Here is an 18,880-nt window from a genome sequence, read left to right as displayed (position 1 = left end):
AGAGCACACTATTGTTTTATCCTCAAATGTTAGGCTATTCCTTTTGCAAACTTCAAGGGGTACATTATTCAACATTTAATCAGGAGATTTTAATCCTCGTTTTTATTGCTTTATATTCGGTAGGTTACTCAACATGAATCTATTGATTCGTGTCTATGGGCACGAATTTTCTTCTTTTTTCGTGTCACTCAGCACGACTTTCAATCTAATGTATTTCAATGGGGCGTATGCACCACGTCTTTCTTTCGAGAGCACACTATTGTTTTATCCTCAAATGTTAGGCTATTCCTTTTGCAAACTTTAAGGGCTACATTACTCAACATTTAATCAGGAGATTTTAATCCTTGTTGTATTGCTTTATATTCGGTTGGCTACTCAACACGAATTGATTCGTGTCCTTCAGCACGAATTTCCTTCTTTTTTTCGTGCCACACAACACGAATTTCAATCTAATGTATTTCAAAGCCGTCTTTAATTTTGGGCTACATTAAAATTACATAATTACAGGACTGCATATTCTATATGCTTAAAACATGCCTTATTTTATTGTGGGATATTTTATAATTGTCGATGGTATTTCAATTTGCAATGGCTTATAGTGAGCCTACTTTGCTTTTTTTTGCGCCAAAAAAATTAAAAAACAGAATAGCCTACTTTTATAGAACTTTCATCTCAATACTGATTATGAAGTTGTAATAAATTAATTATATAGCCTACTGCAGAAATGTTTATTGCTTTATATGGACATATCCTTTGGCAAAGAGATGGATGCATTCTGGGAAGTGATATGTGTTTAAATGTAATGGCTACATACTCGTGTTCCTTCACTTGGACATTTACGCTGACCCCTTTAAAATTTTGAGCACGGATATAAAATATTAAGACTGTACTTTTTAATTATTTCGACATTTTGGCGCAATTTTGTGCAATACGTCACTGTGTGCGACCATCGCAGAAACCATTGCCCAGCGCGATTCCACCACGGTAAGTCGCTTACAATAGTCTAATAAGCAAAATGAATTCATGAGCATTTACACGTCCAAAATTAATAAAATTACGTGTTTATAAAAAAACATTTTCTAGGCCTAGATATAGGTTCTAGATGTGTGTGTGTATATATATATATATATATATATATATATATATATATATATATATATATATATATATAATGAGTATTTACATAAAAAAACATGTGATATATATAAGTATATATATATATGCATATACACACACACACATATATATATATATACATCACATGCTTTTTTTCACTGTAATGTGTCAGTAATAACAATATTATCACTTGGTCTAACGTTATACTGCACATATGAACACACACTGAACCCTAGACACATGTTATGCGCCATTAAAAAAGTAGCACAGGAAATAGGAACAACGTGAATCTGTATTTATTTATCCTAAGCATTTATTAGAAAATGGGAATCACTCACTATATTAGGGTACACTTTTTAAATCTTATATCAACATAACACTACATAATTAACATTTTCTGTTGTTCTCCCTGCAGATCCTGTCAAACATATCACCTGTCGAACCTATCCGAACCTGATTTTCAAAACCCAAAGGCACTTTTAAGAGCCAACCTCTATCTCTTCATTATTTTCTATATCTTACATCCTCTCTGTTCTCTCACTATCTATATTTCTGTCCATCTCTTCAATCTTTATCTATCTCACAGTCTTTATCTATTGCTCTTTCTTTCCTCCCTGTCTGTCTTTGTCTACTTGTCTGTCTTACCCATCTTTGTCAGTCTGTTTGTCTGTAACTGACTGTCTGTCTGTCTGTATCTGACTGTGTGTTATAATGCCAGGGGGGTCTACAAAAAAGATCTGCCCCTTTTGTCAGGGGATTTTATTTTGCGCTCAAAAGATCTGCTCACATTGTAAACAGGAGCAGCCTCTGAAGCAGCGCCTCAAGAAGAAGCTTCAGAGGTTTGATGAGAAGCGAGAGCAATGGGTGGTTGGTCGTAAGAAAAACCACAACACTGCATCCATCAAGGATGAAGCCAATATCATGGTACGTACAATTTCATACATGACAGTAAACTGTCCAGATCATCTGTAAGTACATTCAGTGGTACCATTTGTTATTAAGTGAGCATTGCCAGCGCAAGGTCAGAAAGGCGTTTTTTTTTTTGCCAATATAGATAAATTTGAATCTTTTTTTTTCCAATGATACTTTGTCCTCCCTGTGTCATCAGAATAAATTTAAAAGTATAATTTAACTATCAACTTTGAAGGCACACGTAATTGTGATTTGTATTTTTTATTTTAGTGGTGGTAATACAACCATAAAGTTATCACATCTTCACCGTAATACATCACATACCTAAATGATCTACCAGAGCAAAATTTGAACAAACAGCAAATATAATTGAAACTCAGGAATTCTTGAGTTCCTAATATATACAGGCAAGCATTATGACAGAATTACAGGTGCAATTTAATAATCAAACTTTATTTTCGAGTGGATGAGAAATAACACATGAACGAGTTACTAATGTTACAAAAATAAATATTTATAACGTTATAAAAAGGGTACCCTCATGGTGTCAGATTCATCTTTTTACTGTTTTTCTATATAGAGTTGTTTTTTGCTTCTAATGTATGAGCCTTTCCTGTTTGCACATAAAGCTAAACTCACCATTAGGTTAAAAATCCTGAATGGCAGTAACCTGGATGCTGTCATTAATAATGTTATATATTTTTAAATTAATATTCTTAATTATTTTTTATGTTGTTTTTCTATTACTTTAAACAGCAAACACACAATTTTGTCATTGCAGCTTGAGAAACTCCATGCCATTGGCTACAAACCAGTTCTGCTACTAGGAAAGGAGAACAAAAAAAAAGAAATTAAGTGCGAAATATTAATGCCTCGCTGCACACTCTCCATCTTTGCCCAGGACTACCTACAGAAGATAGGTTCATTTTATGAATACCTTTGTGAAGGTGAGATGCATGCACTGTATCTTAAAGTCACCGTTCACAACTTGTGTTGAGTACGCAAAATATTTTATTAATGTTTAAATCTTAAAGGAATGGCTCACCCCTTAAACTTAAATTCAGTCATTCTTTTTTTCTGCTGCTGAATGCTTGTATGATCATAGTCTACTCTATGTGACGTCTCTACCAACACATTTAATGTAGCAATGGGTAGAAAAACATAAAAATTCACACCTGGCAATTGATTATGGGAATTGAAGTAAACTGTTTCAAAACAGTAGTTTCCTGCAAGTGCAGATGTAGACATGTAGATTATTAGTGTATTGAGCCCTGTTTGTATTAATAGCATGCAGCACACTGGTCTACAATGGGATTTGGCACCCAGAGTTAAGTGCATTCAAGCATATACTGTCAACTTTTATTTAACTTTTAACAATTATGTTTGGTATTATTTTGTAGGAGCCATATTTCATTTCTGTTTTCAGCCCACATACAACCATATTTTTAATGTTTAAAGCACACTGACCACAGCAATTTTTGTAGTGACATACTAATTGAACACGTTACATTTGCAAAGACCCATTTTGGTCACTGGGTCGATGAATCAAATGATAATGAATCTATATATACTCATTAAAACAATATCGAGGACAGTGCTAAAATGTAGATCATTAACAGAAATAACACAAAGAAAAAGAAAACCATCAAATTTTTGCTGGATACACCACAAACTTACACTGCTAACTTTGAGGTATAAAGCACACACAGTCTAGTCTTAACTGAATAGTTTGACCCAGACTGTAAACAAACATTAAACTTGTAATTTTTTCAATAGATATTATGAGCACTCTGGGTTTAAAGATATATTGTATTGGTTATCGTCATAGAAAATCAATCAAATATATTACAGATATCTAATACATCTTGTGGACTCTCAATAGTTCTCCTGCAATCAAAAGTGCCTTCAAATCTGGTTGGGGAAAATTTGGTATATATTATTCAAAAACATTTACCTAACAGTTAAAACAGGTACAGATAATTTATGGTTAACCTCTATGTTTTAAATAAGCAAAACACAACACTTGTTTAACTTGCACAGGATGGACCCAGGATTCCAGTGGCAATGAGGATCAGCTGATTACACTGCAGCTCACACCCTGCGAGGCGAGATCCACGGAGGAGCAAGTGGAGCAGCCGGAATCCACAGAGGGGCAAGTGGAGCAGCCGGAATCCACAGAGGGGCAAGTGGAGCAGCCGGAATCCACAGAGGGGCAAGGTAATTAGAACAAATTTAAAGAGTTACAGTTTATATTTGTAAAGGCCAAAAGTGAAACTTTTGACTTGACTTCCAGTGTTTTTCCCCCATAGAGCTTGATGCAGGTTAGGGCTCTTTTCAACGAAATGAACTCAAACACACCATGCTATAACTTTTTTGCTGCTTGATAAAGTAAAACTCACTAGGTGATGATACACAGGGCAACTTTTTGAGCAATGTTGCTGGGCAATCTTGCCGAGGGATTATTCCTTGGGCACTTTCACATTGAAAATGGGCAACACATTTCTATCTGGATAATTTAGATGGGTTGTGGGCCCTGTGTCTCATCTGGTTGCCCGTTGACGGCAACATTGCTCAAAAAGTTGCCCTGTGTATCATCACCTACAGGGTTCTCATTTTCAATGGATAATCTGCTAGAAAAGTTGATCTGATATTACATAATTAGATAGATGATAGGTCTATCTGATTCTGTACTAGGGCTGTTGGAAGGAATTTTGTGAGTCTATTATAAATCTAAAAGTAAAATAAGTACTACTAATCAAATGCTGAAATTACTAGGCCAAATTTTATTATTAAAGATATTAGGATAAATTGAATATTCAAAATAATTGGGAATGTCAGTGTCCCATGAACACTGAACTTAACCATTCTCCCACCCCTTGCGTTCCCTGAACAACTCAGCGCAGGATCAGTGCTTGTTGAAACAAATTAGGATTATCACAAACAGGATGGACCTAAACGAGAAAATGAAACACGTGGAGTTAATGGAGCAACCTTAATTCAATCGCAATAAGAATGCATATACTTTACACCTATTAATACATGTACTGCCACACTTGTGCGATGTTGTGATCTTCCAGTATTTTAAATAATAAGTTAAAGATTTATTTGGTATATGAGTTATTTTCTTTCTCCAAACCCACAGCTGTCTTCACAGGGTCAGCCAGGGGCACAGTCGCAAATCGGAAAAAAAAAAAGTCAGGTATGTAAATGTTTGTCCGTCCTTCGGATGAGACGTTAAACTGAGGTCCTGACTCTGTGGTTATTAAAAATCCCAGGGTGTCCTTCGAAAAAGTAGGGTGCGGTGGGGTGTAGGGGTGTAACCCCGGCATCCTGGCCAAATTTGCCCCTTGGCCTCTGTCCATCATGGCCTCCTAATCATTCCCATATATATATATATATATACACACTGATTGGCTTCATCACTGTCTCCTCTCCACCAGTAAGCTGGTGTGTGGTGGTCGTTCTGGCGCAATAGAGTGCCGAAGTTATGACGTCACTTTATAGGCCAAAACGTGGAAGTGAGTTAGCATTTTAGCACCTCCGGTTCCCTCGCCCTAAAGTCTATGGGTTTTTTTAATGGGTTTTTGCTAAATCGCCTGAAATAAGGTCTGTGTTTAACAAAGCCTCTAAATATTTTCACGTTTTGATCTATGACATAAAACACACCAGTTATAACCTGCTTGTGTTTTTTTAAACTTTATTGTGTCTTTAAAATATCTGACGGCTTTATTTAGGCTTCAAAATGTATACATTTTGGATGAACTTGTAAAGATTATCTTGATAGGCAAAATGTGTAAGGGTCACAACTCTTTGTTGAACACAGATCTTATTTTTGGGGATTTTCCAAAAGTCTATGGGGAAAATGCATAGCTTTTCGATCGAGGGAACCCATGCGCCGCTAGCTTCCGAGTTGTCCTACAAAATGACGTCATAACTTCGGCACTCTATATAGCTCCCGTCGCATCATCCAAGTGGATGCTGCACATTGTTGGTGGTTGAGGAGATCCCCCCTTCTATGTAAAGCGCTTTGAGTACCCAGAAAAGTGCTATATAAATGTAATGAATTATTATTATTATTATTAGGGTAATTATTGGTGGTTCTGATAACTGTTACCATAGCTTGGTAACTATGAAACTCATTAGTCAAGCAGATTCTCTAATAAGTAAATTAATTACTTAGGCCTAAATAGAATTTAAAGGGGACCTATTATGCTAATTTCCAGTTCTATATTTTTATTCTGATACTCCACTAGTGTAGCTTTGCATGATCCTAAAAAAGTCCTTATTTATCTTAAACTGGTCCTTTATGCAGACCCTGTCTGAAACAGGTCATTTTAGATGGAGTATTCTATAAGCCTACTATGATTACTATTTTCCAATGAGCCTGCATGTGATGTAAAATCTGGAGCTAAATTAAACAGTGAGTGGATATATGACTGGACTGTAATCTTATATCCCACAGGGGGACCAAGGCAAATGCCTGAAAGGAAAAGGCCACAAAAGAGTAAGTGCATGTAAATGCAATGATTCATACTTTGCTAAACATTGCAACTTAACCCCTGTTAATTCGCTTCAGTTCAATTGCTTATTTTTTTAACTACTACAACAGACAATTTCCGGTAGTCACAATTTTATTTATTTAATGAATTATTTAGAAAACGCTTTTATCCAAAGTGACTTACAAATAAATACAATATTTACAGTACAAGCAGTCAAATCAACAACAGGGCAACAATAATGTATGTTGTGACCTAAATGTTGTGACCAGTCCAGCTAGTCCAGCATAGCACATGTAACCATGATTATTCATAAAAGATATAGAATGATTAGTATTATTGAGATTATTACAATTGACAAGCTATAAAATCCAACAGGCTTAATTAGTCAAATTTGACCAAAATGCATTGCCAAGTAGTAGAAGAAGCAGCAGTGGAGTATTCTTAGTTGCGAGCTGTGGCTTAGCAGTAGTATGGTTATTCAAGCAAGCATACCACATTGGAACCGAGAGTAATTTGGTTCCATGGTACATGTTTTGATTAGTGATAAACATCACTTGTCTTCCTTGCAAGTCTGGTCACTACTTAAGTCTTCATAGTTGTGTTTATTTTGTTCCTAATCTAACTATCTAAGAAATATTTGAAATGTGTTTTTGATGTTCACAGATTGCTCCTACCACACTCGCCTAGAGGCTTTCCCCATCAGGAGTGTAGTAAGAGAAAGAGTGAGAAAGGTTAGACAGTCATAAAGGAACTGCAGAGTGTAGGCAGTATGCAGAGTGTAATATAGGATTTAGAAACTTCTGTGTGTTTTGGCAAATACATATTATACATACCATAATTGTTAGGTAGATACTTTTTATGTGTTCAGTCTTTTTGAATTACAGTTTATGAAGGAGTGTCTTCTGAAAATCAATGAAACTCAATGCCTATAATCGGACATAATAGCCTTATGCTAAGAATGGAGTTTATTTTTTGTCTTTTCTTACATTAGGGCAAAGCAGAAATGCTGGTTGACTGGGAGCCCTGTCCAGTATGGTATGTATTATTCTGTTCTTCTGCTTTATGAATTAATGCATACATTATTTATTTACTTAAACTTTTTTTTTTTTTTTTTGCTACAATTAAGTATAACAGTTTCATTTTCCATCTATGAAGGACCACCACCATTAATGCATGCATGAAGGAGGTGGTCCTTCATAGACGGAAAATGAAACTTATACTTATAAAAGACATGTTCGGTAATGTTTTAAGTTTATTGGAAACCCCAACCAGTAACAGAAAAAAAATCCCTTCTGTTTTTAGTGGTGAGCAGTGGGCCCAGTCCTGGCAGCCAAAGGATTCACTCCAAAATAATGAAAATAAATAAAGTGTATATTTAGAACTCCATTTTGGTTTCAGGCTATTTATTAAATTGTTTCTGTGCTGCATTTGAAGTCATATCTCATCTTTCTGTAGTAGTGAAAGGGGAACATCTCCAAGAATATGACCTGGAGTTTAATCTCAAAAGGGAATGTACTAGAAATGTACTTAATCCAACTGAATTTTCTTTTTCAGATGTTATTCAAAAGCATGTTTCATATTTCATGAATGATTATAAATTGCACTGTTATTTTATTACAGTTGACGTGTAATTTGATTTCAGCCTTATGGCTTGTTTGACATGAAGCTAAAATATGAAGTTCAACAAATAAGACTGTCCTTCTTTATACTCGCACATTATATCATATATTTTACATTGTCTCTCTCACTCTCTTCTACTCCAAACTCATCAGCTGACTGGGTGTTTTATGTCTTAAACCAAATGTATTTTCATCTCAACCCTCTTGAGCCAATCGTGTCATACAGTAGGTCCCTCCACTGTGGTCATCAGGAGAAGAGCTCCACATTCATCCAGATCTCAGCATTGCTACTCACCCCTTCACCACCACCAGTGTCGGCTCCTTTCATATCATGCATTTCTCTTAAAAGAATGATGTCTTGATGTGGTCCAATTGCCAAAGACTATATAGTTTTAATTTGTTATGCACCTTGTCAATAAATTTATTTGATCATTCTTTAAGCCTCTAGTGAGTAATTAAGCAATAAATAAGCATTTGGCATATTTCCACTTATATTTTTGTGAAAGAACACAAATACACTACAATAACACTTGCAAAAGATGATCATTTTTGTTTTACTTTTCCATACATACATTTAATTCAAAACAATATGAGGATGAAGTGGTTGAGACAAAATAAACAGACTACATTAAGCATATTTATATGTGAAATTTGTTTAACTTTACAAGTGGATTCTTTTTTAATTAAAATTTAGGTTAGCATATATAATTTAATCAGGGCTCTCAAGTTTTATAAAAAAATTGGAGTGAGGTTACATTTGTTAGGGGAGGAGCCACTCACATATTTGAAACAGTGGCCCCAAGTTTTTACTTGCAATTCAATTTTATCTATTGTTCTTGACAAACAAATTATAGCAATTGGTAAATCTGATAAACAGACCAATTCATCCAAATAAAATAAATGATTTTATCTTCTAAACAGTTTTTGTCACTAGTTAAAAAGCCAAATATTGATTTATTGAGAAGGTCTTGATCTGGAGAGTAGCATTTCACACATTTTGGAATTCTTTAATATTATATTGTTTGTATACTTATTGCATCTAATGCTGACATATTTATAAGTGGCAGTTTATTACATTCATCAGTTGGTAAAACAAACATTTGCAGGCCATAATTAAATAAATAAACATAATAAGTCGCTCTTTGGGGTAGCATAACTCCCGTCGACAATCTTGAATTCATGTCTACTGTACCAGCTAAAACCACAGATTTGAAGTCTTGGCGATTTTTTTTTCATCCTAATCATATATAAATATAGCATAATGTATGTTTCGGCTGTATAATGTATGCTTCATAATATAGAATAGTAAAGACACATTTTTATAACATTATTCCTGGTCCGGAAACCAGAAGAACTACAAGTATGGTGACTGATTTGTACATTTTGTAAGTTCAATGGCGCGTCTCTCGTGGGAATTGTAGTTTATACAGTTTTTTTCCCAACTGCTTACACACAAAATCTTTTTTGTCACACGATTTTTTGAAACCTTTCACTCAAAGTGCAAAACTGCACACCACATCTCCAAAAACAATAAACTATTTCTCAGCCTTTGACTCAGTTTTCAATTGCATAAAACACTTTTTTCAAAACACTAGGCTACACAATTTTGTGTGTGCAGTTTTGGGAAAGTTTTGAAAAAAGGTGACATAGTTTTGAAAATGTGTGCAAGCAGTTGGAAAAAAACTGTAAATAGTGTACATTGAAGACGGCCCTGATTGTTCTACAACTACAATAACAGTCGAATATACTCAATGACCTGATAGCGATTTTTTTTTCATCTTGATCATTTAAATATAGTATAATGTATATTTTAACTGTAGGTGATTGTTGATATATATAGTAAAGCTACAATTTTATAACCCTAAAACTAACCCTACTCTGGAAACTGGAAGAACTTCAAGTATGGACGCTGATTTGTACGCTTAGTAACAAGTTCAATGGCACGTCTCTACAGGGGGGAGCGTGCCTATGTTCCCACAGCCCTAAGTTCCCACAGCTCTTTGTTCCTACAGAGGGTTAGGGTAACCCTAAACCTAACCCTAACTAGCTGTAGCAGTGTAGAATAGCTGTAGTGTAGACTAGCTGTAGTAGTATAGACTAGCTGTTGAAATTATAGGGAAATTTATGAACACAATACTCAATTTTGAAAATGTTCTAGAAATGTGGGATCACAGAGTTCCTGACAGATTTCTCCCGACCTTTTGGTGACTTGGCGCTTCTTGCTTACAGTAACTGCTTGGGGGACAGGGGATGGTTAAATGTGGTAAGAAAATGACTTGACTTAGAGTTTCATTTTTAGAAAAATCTTTGAAATTAGACAAATATAGAGAGAACATAGGGCTGTGGGAACATAGAACCTAATTTTCAAAATTTTCAGTAAAAGAAAATTCTCAGAAATGTGGGAACATAGGGCAGAGGGAACATAGGGCCATGGTAACTTAGAGCTGTGGGAACAGAGGGATGACCCCAACTAGGGAGCTGGCACAAATCTCATCTGAGACTGCTGTCTCTTTGCCCTCCCCCTCTCATCTTGTCAGTTTCATCGATCTGTTGAAGGTTCTGATTGCTGTGTGATCAGTTTTGACTCTTTGTGTAGTGCTTTCTAAATTACAACATTGTGTAGGCAATGATAAATGGATATGTGTGTAAAGTTTTGCAGTGAAAGTTTAACAAATCTGACTCATGTGTCAAAACTGGGGAGTAGTGTTTATAGTTTGAGGAAAAGGGTATGCTTTTTGATAAACGGTGTTGCGTTTTTGAAATTTGAGTTCAAATCCATAGTTATAGTGTTTCAGCATTAGAGAAAAACTGTAACAGATACACATTACTTATTATGATAGATCTTGTTTAATTACAAACAAGGTTGATTGTTTGAAAATAAGTAAAAAGACATGCATTAAAGTAATTAATGAATAATGCAGTTTGATGTTAAACAGAGTTTAAACTGTTAAACAGTTTATCTGTAAACAAGATTCCACAGTGTGATGTTTTTTTTATCAACTATAAAATATTGTTTTTCAATAAAGTATGAAAAATTAAAAACAAAATATTAATCTTTGGAAATACTTTATTTCTCGTCTTTCTCAACAATACCAGTGAAAATACACCAAATGCATATTTGTCAAAGCCATAAGGCTGCATTTAAAAACATTGGACTGAGGTTAAATTCACTTGCAAAAACCTCCAGCAGAACAAAGAATTAAGTCATCTGTAATAATATACAATATAAAGTATAATCATAAAATAAAAAACGGTGTATTTTTCTGTTACATACTATAATGCATCTTTGCAGTAACAAAGTTACACAACAGGTATATACACTCAATCAAGTAGTGATCCATAGGCAGCCTCCTCTGGGGAAAAACAAAATGACATAGACTGACACAGACACTGCTGCTGCACCGCAGAATAAGTGAATATTGAGATATGCAATCAAGAATGAGTTTTCACATTAAGTCCTAAATGTGATGATAGAGGAATTGTCATGAGGTCATCATGTGCTTACAAGATTTCATGGCAATCTGCCCAATTAGACTATTCAATTTTACATTCTGGTCTAATGATTTTGCTACAGGGAATGTCATAAGGTCAACATAACATGATTCATTGCTCAGCAAATTACAGAAATCGGTTCATAACATTTGTTGTATGCAAGTCAAAAGTTTGGCCTAACCTTGGTGCAAAAGGAAAGGTTACAGGGTCACCACAATTAAGGGGAGTCTCTCTTAAAAGAGTATACACTACCCTAATATCATATGAGCCCAGTAATTACATCTGGTAATATCATACATGCAAAGTTAACATTTAACAAGATTAGTGCACTTATACTGAGAGGTTTGTGCATTTTCAACGAACTGTGCAATGTGCTTACTAAATTACTTGGAAAATCTAAAAGACACAGTTTGAATTTCCAAAAAGATTTTGATGTGGTTAATCAATCAGCATAATAATAATACACGGATATAGGGCAAGTCCATTTCCTTCAACATAGTCCTTCGTGCAGCTTCCATCTGGGGAAACACAGAAAAACAAAAAAGCAAGAATTAGGATAAGAGTAGGGATGGGAATTGATAAGAATTTAACGATTCCGATTCCATTATCGATATTGCTTATCGATTCCTTATCGATTCTCATTGGGTGAGGGAATAAGTACAAATTGTTTGTTTGTATTAACTCGCTTTAATATCTGATCAGAAGACAAAGCACAGAGTATTAGGGTGTGAACCTACACTGGTCTCACGGTTCGGTTCATTACGATTATCATGTCATCGATTCAGTTCAATTCGATATCTCGATGCATTACGATGCACTGCATCATCAATTTTCAATTTTACTTCAAAAGTGATGTGTGCGTGCGTGTGCGTGTTCGCCTGTTCGGGAAGTCGCAGTGACAGAAACAGAGACATTCCAGTTTAAGTTTCATGGGACTAAAGTCTGTTTATGCCATTAAGAAAATGAAATTCTGCCAATTTTTGTTTAAAAAAAGTGTTCATTTAAAAGCAGCGCTCATTCATCATCAGTGTATGTTACACTGTTGCTGTGTGGCCAAATGTTTCTGCATAGCCTATTGGATGTAGTTCCCCCTTTTGACGAAATGGAAATTTTACACGTGTTGCAAGTGACCGTATTGTTATGAGGCGCCGTCATCCTTTCATGTGCGCGAGTTTGTGTGTGCTCGCGTCTCATATGAGTATGTGCGTGGAGAGTTTGTGTGTGCGCGCGCGCCTCATATGAGTATGTGCGTGGAGAGTTTGTGTGTGCTCGCGTCTCATACGAGTATGCGCGTGGAGAGTTTGTGTGTGTGTGCGCGCGTCTCATACGAGTATGTGCGTGGAGAGTTTGTGTGTGTGTGCGCGCGTCTCATACGAGTATGTGCGTGGAGAGTGTGTGTATGCGCGCGCGTCTCATACGAGTATGTGCCTGGAGTTCCGCACATCTCGTGTGTGTAGAGTTTGCTTGTACAGTATGTGCGTGTGCGACTTTAGGTGTGTCGTTGTGCATTTCATATGTATTTGTTTGCGCATTCAGCAGTGTATGTTTGACTACGTAGTGTATGCAAGTGTTTCATAAATGTGTGCGTGAATGAAGTTTGATTTAAGCCCTAGACGGCGCCATATTGTCGTCTTTTCGCATGAAATATAACCAAACTTTAGAGCGCTTCTGCCTCGATGCCATGTTTTCTGCGTTCTGAACCAAAACAACGCAGCGCGTGTGTGACGTCATGACACATTTGCAACGAGCGGAACCGATAAGCGGAATCGTTAAGCAGGCATGCTAACGGTTCCAAGGAATCGATTCACTAGGCACCGGTTCTGAAGAACCGGTTCTCGATTCCCATCCCTAGATAAGAGGGTGAATTTCAGCTGTTTTAGAATAAGTAAGGTGTGTAAAGCATTAATAAAATACACAAATAAATTAAGAATAACAGTAACAGGGGGTTATTCCAAAAAACAAACAAACATAATAAATAACCTAAATTGTGTTTTCCTCTTCATCCTCACTGGTGTCTGGACTACTGAGGCCACTTTGATCTTCCTCTTCAACATGTAGAAGGACAGAGGCCTCAGGACCTAAGGCAGTCTTGTACTGTTGGAGGACGACTTGGAACCTTTCTGACACCTCTGACAGTCTTCTTCTTAAGAGACAGCAAAGTCCCTCATTTCCCTGGTCTACGTCTCAAAATACAAACGAGATTACATTAAAGACAAACTATATTAAAAGGTTGTATCAGCGATTTCAGGCCCAAACATAAATGATCACATTCATCGAATCTTTCCTAACAATCCGCTAGCTGCCCGCCCCATAAGCAAGCCGTCAAAAAAAACGTGTCTCTGTAGGCAGCCTAGGCTCTGAGATCTGCACACAAACACCACCACTCAAAACCAAAATAAATGGTGTTCCAACCAATCACCAACAGGGGCGGGTGTGGAGAGGTTTTGCGTGCAGCCGTCATAGGCAGCCGTGCACGAGCGCAAAACCTCACAACACCCGCCGTGATTGGTTGGAACACTATTTACTTTGGTTTTGAGTGGTGGTAAGCGCAATCGTTTTTGTGTGCAGATCTCAGAGCCTAGGCTGCCTACAGAGACGCGTTTTTTTTTTGACGGCTTGCTTATGGGGCGGGCAGCTAGCGGATCGTTAGGAAAGATTAGATGAATGTGATCATTTATGTTTGGGCCTGAAATCACTGATACAACCTTTAAGATGGTTTCATAAGGCCAAATAACTTAAATGGAGTAAAAAGATGTACCAATTCAAATCTACATAGCAGAATGATTGGCATTTTTATGTGTATCGCTGACATGGGACCAGGCTAGCTTCTGTATAAAACAACTTAAGGCAACATGACGGCTCACTGAGGTGACTTTATGGAGGGAGGCCCAAAGTAGCATACAGTATACTTGTCTGATAGCTGTTTTAAGTTAACAGTTTTCTTCACTACAGTTGTGCTGAAGTAACACATTGTGTTACTTGCTGACCAGCAAGGTTTTCTATGTTGACTGGAGGAGATAATAAGATTAATCTTGATGTTATGCTAACCCCATGTAGCACATCAGGACACAAATTCCAATGTTCAAATTCTTTTGTTCATTTCCGCTTTCCAGTAACAGACATAGTACAACAAATCTGCACATCTTTCAAGCAAATGTGAATCTTTATAGCCTTACTGACTTGTTACCATAGCTACAGTAACAACTTTAATCCCCATTTTATGTATATCCCAAAGGACCACGGCAAAGAGAGCCATAACCGTTCTACTCCATCCAAGTTCTGTGACTGATGTGTTTTTTTGTGTTTTTTTTAAACACATTAGATGGACAGGGTTTTAATTAAACTTACCCTCCTCAGCCAACTTGTTCTTGAGAACCATTGCCAGGCTCTGCAACCATGTGCAGTGTTGTGCCATCTCCAACACCAAAACTCTTGTTTCCTCATGCAGTCGCCTTGTTAACATCACTTGGTCGTGCACTCGTTTCTTGATTGAAATGTTTGCTAAGAATCAATAACAGTTATATGTATACATGAGACAATCTTGCATAATCACTACAAACATTGACTTTATCAAATTGATACATAAGAAAACTGAAAATACACCATTAAACTAGATTAATATTACAACACTCAATATGTAACATGCATGCCTTAGTTCAGTATACTCTATAAAGCAGAACTGTAAATAAATTCCTGTGAAGCATCTAAAAACAAACATACCACTGCCATGAACCTCCCACGGCCATATTTGAGACGCAGTACTCTCTCCAGTTAGGGAATGCTCCACCACAGCTACGTCAATGGTTGTTGCCGATTCTAGTACAAGATCATTGTATTTCTGTATCTCCTGAAGAAGGAGTTTTTTGTCTTCTGCCAGCTTCCTTCGAAGGCGATGGCGAAACTTGCTGCTGTCTAGAAAGACAAGTACAGGGGCAGAGGTTTTTGACAGAACTCTTCAACAAGAAAAAAATGATAGCACCAAAAAATTGAAAAGCAAAGCTCCAGTTATTGAAGTATGTGAAAATTATAATGTAGACTGACATGGGAAACAAATTGTTCAGCGTCTAACATTTTGGGGGGAATCTATTTGCAGGAGTAACTAACACACTTTTCATGATTGCCTGAAAATAATAGTGCATTAATTAATTTAGAATGGGCAGTTTTGTATCTAAATACGTTCCCCTTCCACAGAGGCCGCTATGTTGCACCTCCACGTTCCTACAGTAGCCCACAACGGACAAACAAACACTGGGTTTAGATAGTACCGCACATTTTCTCGTCGGCTACCGTAGCTTGGAAAGATAGAGGTGAGGGGAGGTGGATGCAATCGTCAAACCTCACCGATAGATACCACTAAATCCTACAGACTGGTCATTTAAAGAACAGAATTCAATGATTGAGCTGAACTGTGCTACTACATTATTTGCTAATTCCATGTTGGTGGAGTAGGATGCATACAGTAGCCTGAATTTATCAACCTATTATATTATATAGTTATACCATTCTGACGGTAGAGGGTTCGCTTCCGGTGCCTCACACTAAGGTAGAGCCCCTCAATTGATTGCTGCATTCCTCTGAGTGTTGTGCATTGACTGGCACGAGATGTATCAGGTGTCTCTGTAGAAGAAATAGTGAAAGCAAATTTACTGTTAAAACACAGAACCGTTTCTCTGTTTGAATTTTATGTAAAACCTTTTAATCCAACTTATTTAAACTTTGTATGTGCACTTCCTGCAGGGAACTGGAATATAGTAATAAACCTGACATAAATGTGGCATCACATTAGATGATCCACCTACTATTTTTTGCTGCTCTTTAATATCAAACTTTAGATTGTAGAAAGGGATGGTTGTTTCTTTTATCTGGTCATGCTTACCACCAGTTGCCCATTCCTTTACATCAGATAGCCACTGTGACACCACTTCATCTGTGCAATCTAGCTCCGTTTTTAGGTCAGCTAGCCTTGCAGTCTCATCCTGGAGTCTCTGACAAGTCTGATGAACAGTGTTACACAATAATCAGGATTAAAACTTTGTATGATTAACAACAGGCCAAGTAAACACAAAAGGACACACAACAATTAATATGAGACTTACCTTCACATATCTTGTGGAAAGTGCCTGATGTAAAGAGAGATTTTTTTTCTCGTTCCACCCCATTGCATGCAATGTAAGCATGTCCACCCGTGCTGTTGAAAGCAAATAATGAGGTTATGATGATCAATCTAAAAAAAAAGTATACATGAATATTGCAAACTCCGATCACCTGCTTTGGACATGTATTTGGTTGTCAGGGCACAACGTGAGAGGTAGCTGTTCACTTGCTCCACCTCCTCACCAGCGGTTGTCCCTGCTCCTTCCTGGTTCCTGCCACTCCAATTAATCTTTTAGTAAAGGGTGGAAGACATTCAATTTAATTTTATTTATATAGCCCAATATCACAAACCACAATTTGCATCAAAGGGCATTACATTCCATGCAAGAAATGGTTATGCAAAAAGACAAGATAATATAGTGTAGCTTAACTTATTTCATATTATTAATGTGCTTGTAAATATTACAAATGTACATATGATGCCAAAATATTATACACACCTCACACTTAGTAGCATGGGCTCGAGCATGCATTACACTGAGAAAGGGTTTCATAGTGGTCAGTTCCTGAAGAGCAGGAAGGACACTAGCAACTTTCTCCAGGTATGGCCAGTATTTGCATGCCACGTCCATTGCGAAGAATTGTGCCTTGGCTGGCATGAGCTCCTTCTGAAGGTACAGAGGGTAGGCAAATATCTCCCCCCTGTACATATTAAGGGCTTTCAGAAGGAACCCATGGCGGCACACAGCAACCTCCATCCCCTCTTCATCCAATTTTGAAGCCCTCCTTGAAGTCTCCCTCGCTGCTGTCCACTGGGAGTCCCCACATGTGCCTCTTCCCTGTGTCTATGACACACAAAACAAACATGACAAATCAAATAAAAGCAATATTGTCAATCAATATATGGCATTTATTTTCTTAATTTGATTTTGTAATTGGTAGGCAGGAGTAATTGAAGTGGGGGTTACGTTTATTATTGTAACAACTATTTTGTCAACTTGCATTTTTCACTGCTTTCTGTATGGTGTCGACAAAACTAGACACCGTACTGTCTTCAGCCACAAAGAGCCCCTCAAAAAAGCCAGGATCATCAGAGCTGAGGAAGAAAGAAAAATAGAAAATCCATTCATGAAATATATGAAGTAAGAAAATAAATCAATAAAAAGACTAGAAGAAAGATCACCTTCCGTTTCGGCGAAAGCGATATAGCTTTCTATTTCCATCTGCTGAAACAGCCAACATTTCCGGCGTGCAGGCTGGGCAGGTGAAAGGAGCACTACAGCAGAGCTGGTCTTCCTCATATGATGCATATGAAAGCTCTAAGAAGCTGCGCTGCAGTGCATCACCGTTGATAGGTCCAGACTGGAAAATATATAGAATGAAATAGTATTTTGATATTGTCTGCTTATTAATTTTTTTTTATAAAATGGTAATTACATTTACACTTACTCTTCCTCCACACTTAGTGCGATGTTCCAGCAGCTTTGCAAAGGCTTGTCTGGAGAATCCCGGAGATATGATCTTGAGTTCCTGAAGGGAGCTCAGGAGGTCCAGTGTATAAAGTGTGGAATTGGTGACGGAGGCTGGCCAATATCCACTTCTTAGGAGGTCTTTAAAGTCAGGGGTCCACTGCTGCTGGCATGTTTGACATTCATACAGTGGCTGATGCAAGTCAAAACGCCCTTGGAACAAAAAAACAAATTAATATAAATATATATAAAATACACACTTACCACATACTTAACTTTACAACACTTAGTTCATTATGCACATTGTGAATGGTTGAGAGACTGTCACGTTACGTTAAATAGAACCCAAGCGCAGACAGTAACTTTATAAAACACGGTTTATTTACAACCAGAAAACAAAAGCCCACGATGGGGCAAACAAACAGTAACTGAAACAATAACTAGACTTGACAATAAAACAGACCTGGAACCTTCACAAACAGATCACAATACTCACAGGATCGAATATTAACAAGACAAAACAGCACTGAGGAACAAAAATCGGGAGCTTACATAGAACACATAATCACAAAGACACAGGTGACACCGATGAACATCAATACTAATGAGGGAACAAGGGGCGTGGTAAGGACACATGATCACAATCACAGGTGACACTGATACAACATTAACAAGGAAA

At 37.0% G+C, this 18,880-nt stretch overlaps 2 protein-coding genes across 5 annotated transcripts; one reads left to right on the top strand and one right to left on the bottom strand.

Annotated features, from left to right (window-relative positions):
• The first annotated feature begins 1,305 nt into the window (after positions 1-1,305).
• Positions 1,306-7,911, top strand: LOC143753536 (uncharacterized). Of its 3 annotated transcripts, XM_077245930.1 has the most exons (8): positions 1,307-2,040; positions 2,810-2,975; positions 4,069-4,245; positions 5,171-5,227; positions 6,491-6,532; positions 7,191-7,258; positions 7,519-7,562; positions 7,830-7,911. In XM_077245930.1, exons 1-8 carry the CDS (start codon positions 1,828-1,830, stop codon positions 7,891-7,893), a joined length of 831 nt encoding a protein of 276 aa, XP_077102045.1. In that variant the 5' UTR covers positions 1,307-1,827; the 3' UTR covers positions 7,894-7,911. The 3 variants fall into 3 exon arrangements, with proteins under 3 accessions (XP_077102046.1, XP_077102045.1, XP_077102047.1); XM_077245931.1 differs by lacking the exon at positions 6,491-6,532 and having other exon boundaries at positions 1,306-2,040; XM_077245932.1 differs by lacking the exon at positions 7,191-7,258 and having other exon boundaries at positions 1,309-2,040.
• Positions 7,912-11,225: 3,314 nt separating this feature from the next.
• On the bottom strand, positions 11,226-18,031 carry LOC143753973 (uncharacterized). 2 transcript variants are annotated; one of them, XM_077246913.1, is made up of 11 exons: positions 17,916-18,031; positions 17,735-17,828; positions 17,233-17,577; positions 16,904-17,021; positions 16,735-16,826; positions 16,515-16,632; positions 16,139-16,255; positions 15,359-15,550; positions 14,987-15,139; positions 13,619-13,815; positions 11,226-12,156 (listed from the first exon to the last, which is right to left on the bottom strand). In XM_077246913.1, the coding sequence occupies exons 1-10, from the start codon at positions 17,972-17,974 to the stop codon at positions 13,619-13,621; spliced, it is 1,485 nt and encodes a 494-aa protein (XP_077103028.1). In that variant the 5' UTR covers positions 17,975-18,031; the 3' UTR covers positions 11,226-12,156. The 2 variants fall into 2 exon arrangements, with proteins under 2 accessions (XP_077103028.1, XP_077103029.1); XM_077246914.1 differs by lacking the exon at positions 17,916-18,031 and having other exon boundaries at positions 17,701-17,838.
• Between the last annotated feature and the right edge of the window lie 849 nt (positions 18,032-18,880).

The sequence above is a fragment of the Siphateles boraxobius genome, unplaced genomic scaffold (assembly GCF_051911475.1).
Source record: "Siphateles boraxobius isolate OS27281-9 unplaced genomic scaffold, OSU_SipBor_1 29, whole genome shotgun sequence".
Taxonomy (NCBI): Eukaryota; Metazoa; Chordata; class Actinopteri; order Cypriniformes; family Leuciscidae; genus Siphateles; species Siphateles boraxobius.
The sequence above is the reverse complement of the archived record's forward strand: the minus strand, read 5'-3'. Positions and strand labels throughout refer to the sequence as shown.

Excerpts from the sequence above, each read along its gene's own strand:
- LOC143753973 (XM_077246913.1), bottom strand. The coding sequence starts at position 17,974 with ATGTTGGCTGTTTCAGCAGATGGAAATAGAAAGCTATATCGCTTTCGC. Across the intron at positions 16,633-16,734 it reads TTTCCACAAGATATGTGAAG|ACTTGTCAGAGACTCCAGGA; the intron begins GTAAGTCTCATA and ends ACTGTTCATCAG. Across the intron at positions 16,256-16,514 it reads AAAGGAATGGGCAACTGGTG|AGACACCTGATACATCTCGT; the intron begins GTAAGCATGACC and ends TTTCTTCTACAG.
- LOC143753536 (XM_077245930.1), top strand. The coding sequence starts at position 1,828 with ATGCCAGGGGGGTCTACAAAAAAGATCTGCCCCTTTTGTCAGGGGATT. Across the intron at positions 5,228-6,490 it reads TCGGAAAAAAAAAAAGTCAG|GGGGACCAAGGCAAATGCCT; the intron begins GTATGTAAATGT and ends TATATCCCACAG. Across the intron at positions 7,259-7,518 it reads TAAGAGAAAGAGTGAGAAAG|GGCAAAGCAGAAATGCTGGT; the intron begins GTTAGACAGTCA and ends TTCTTACATTAG.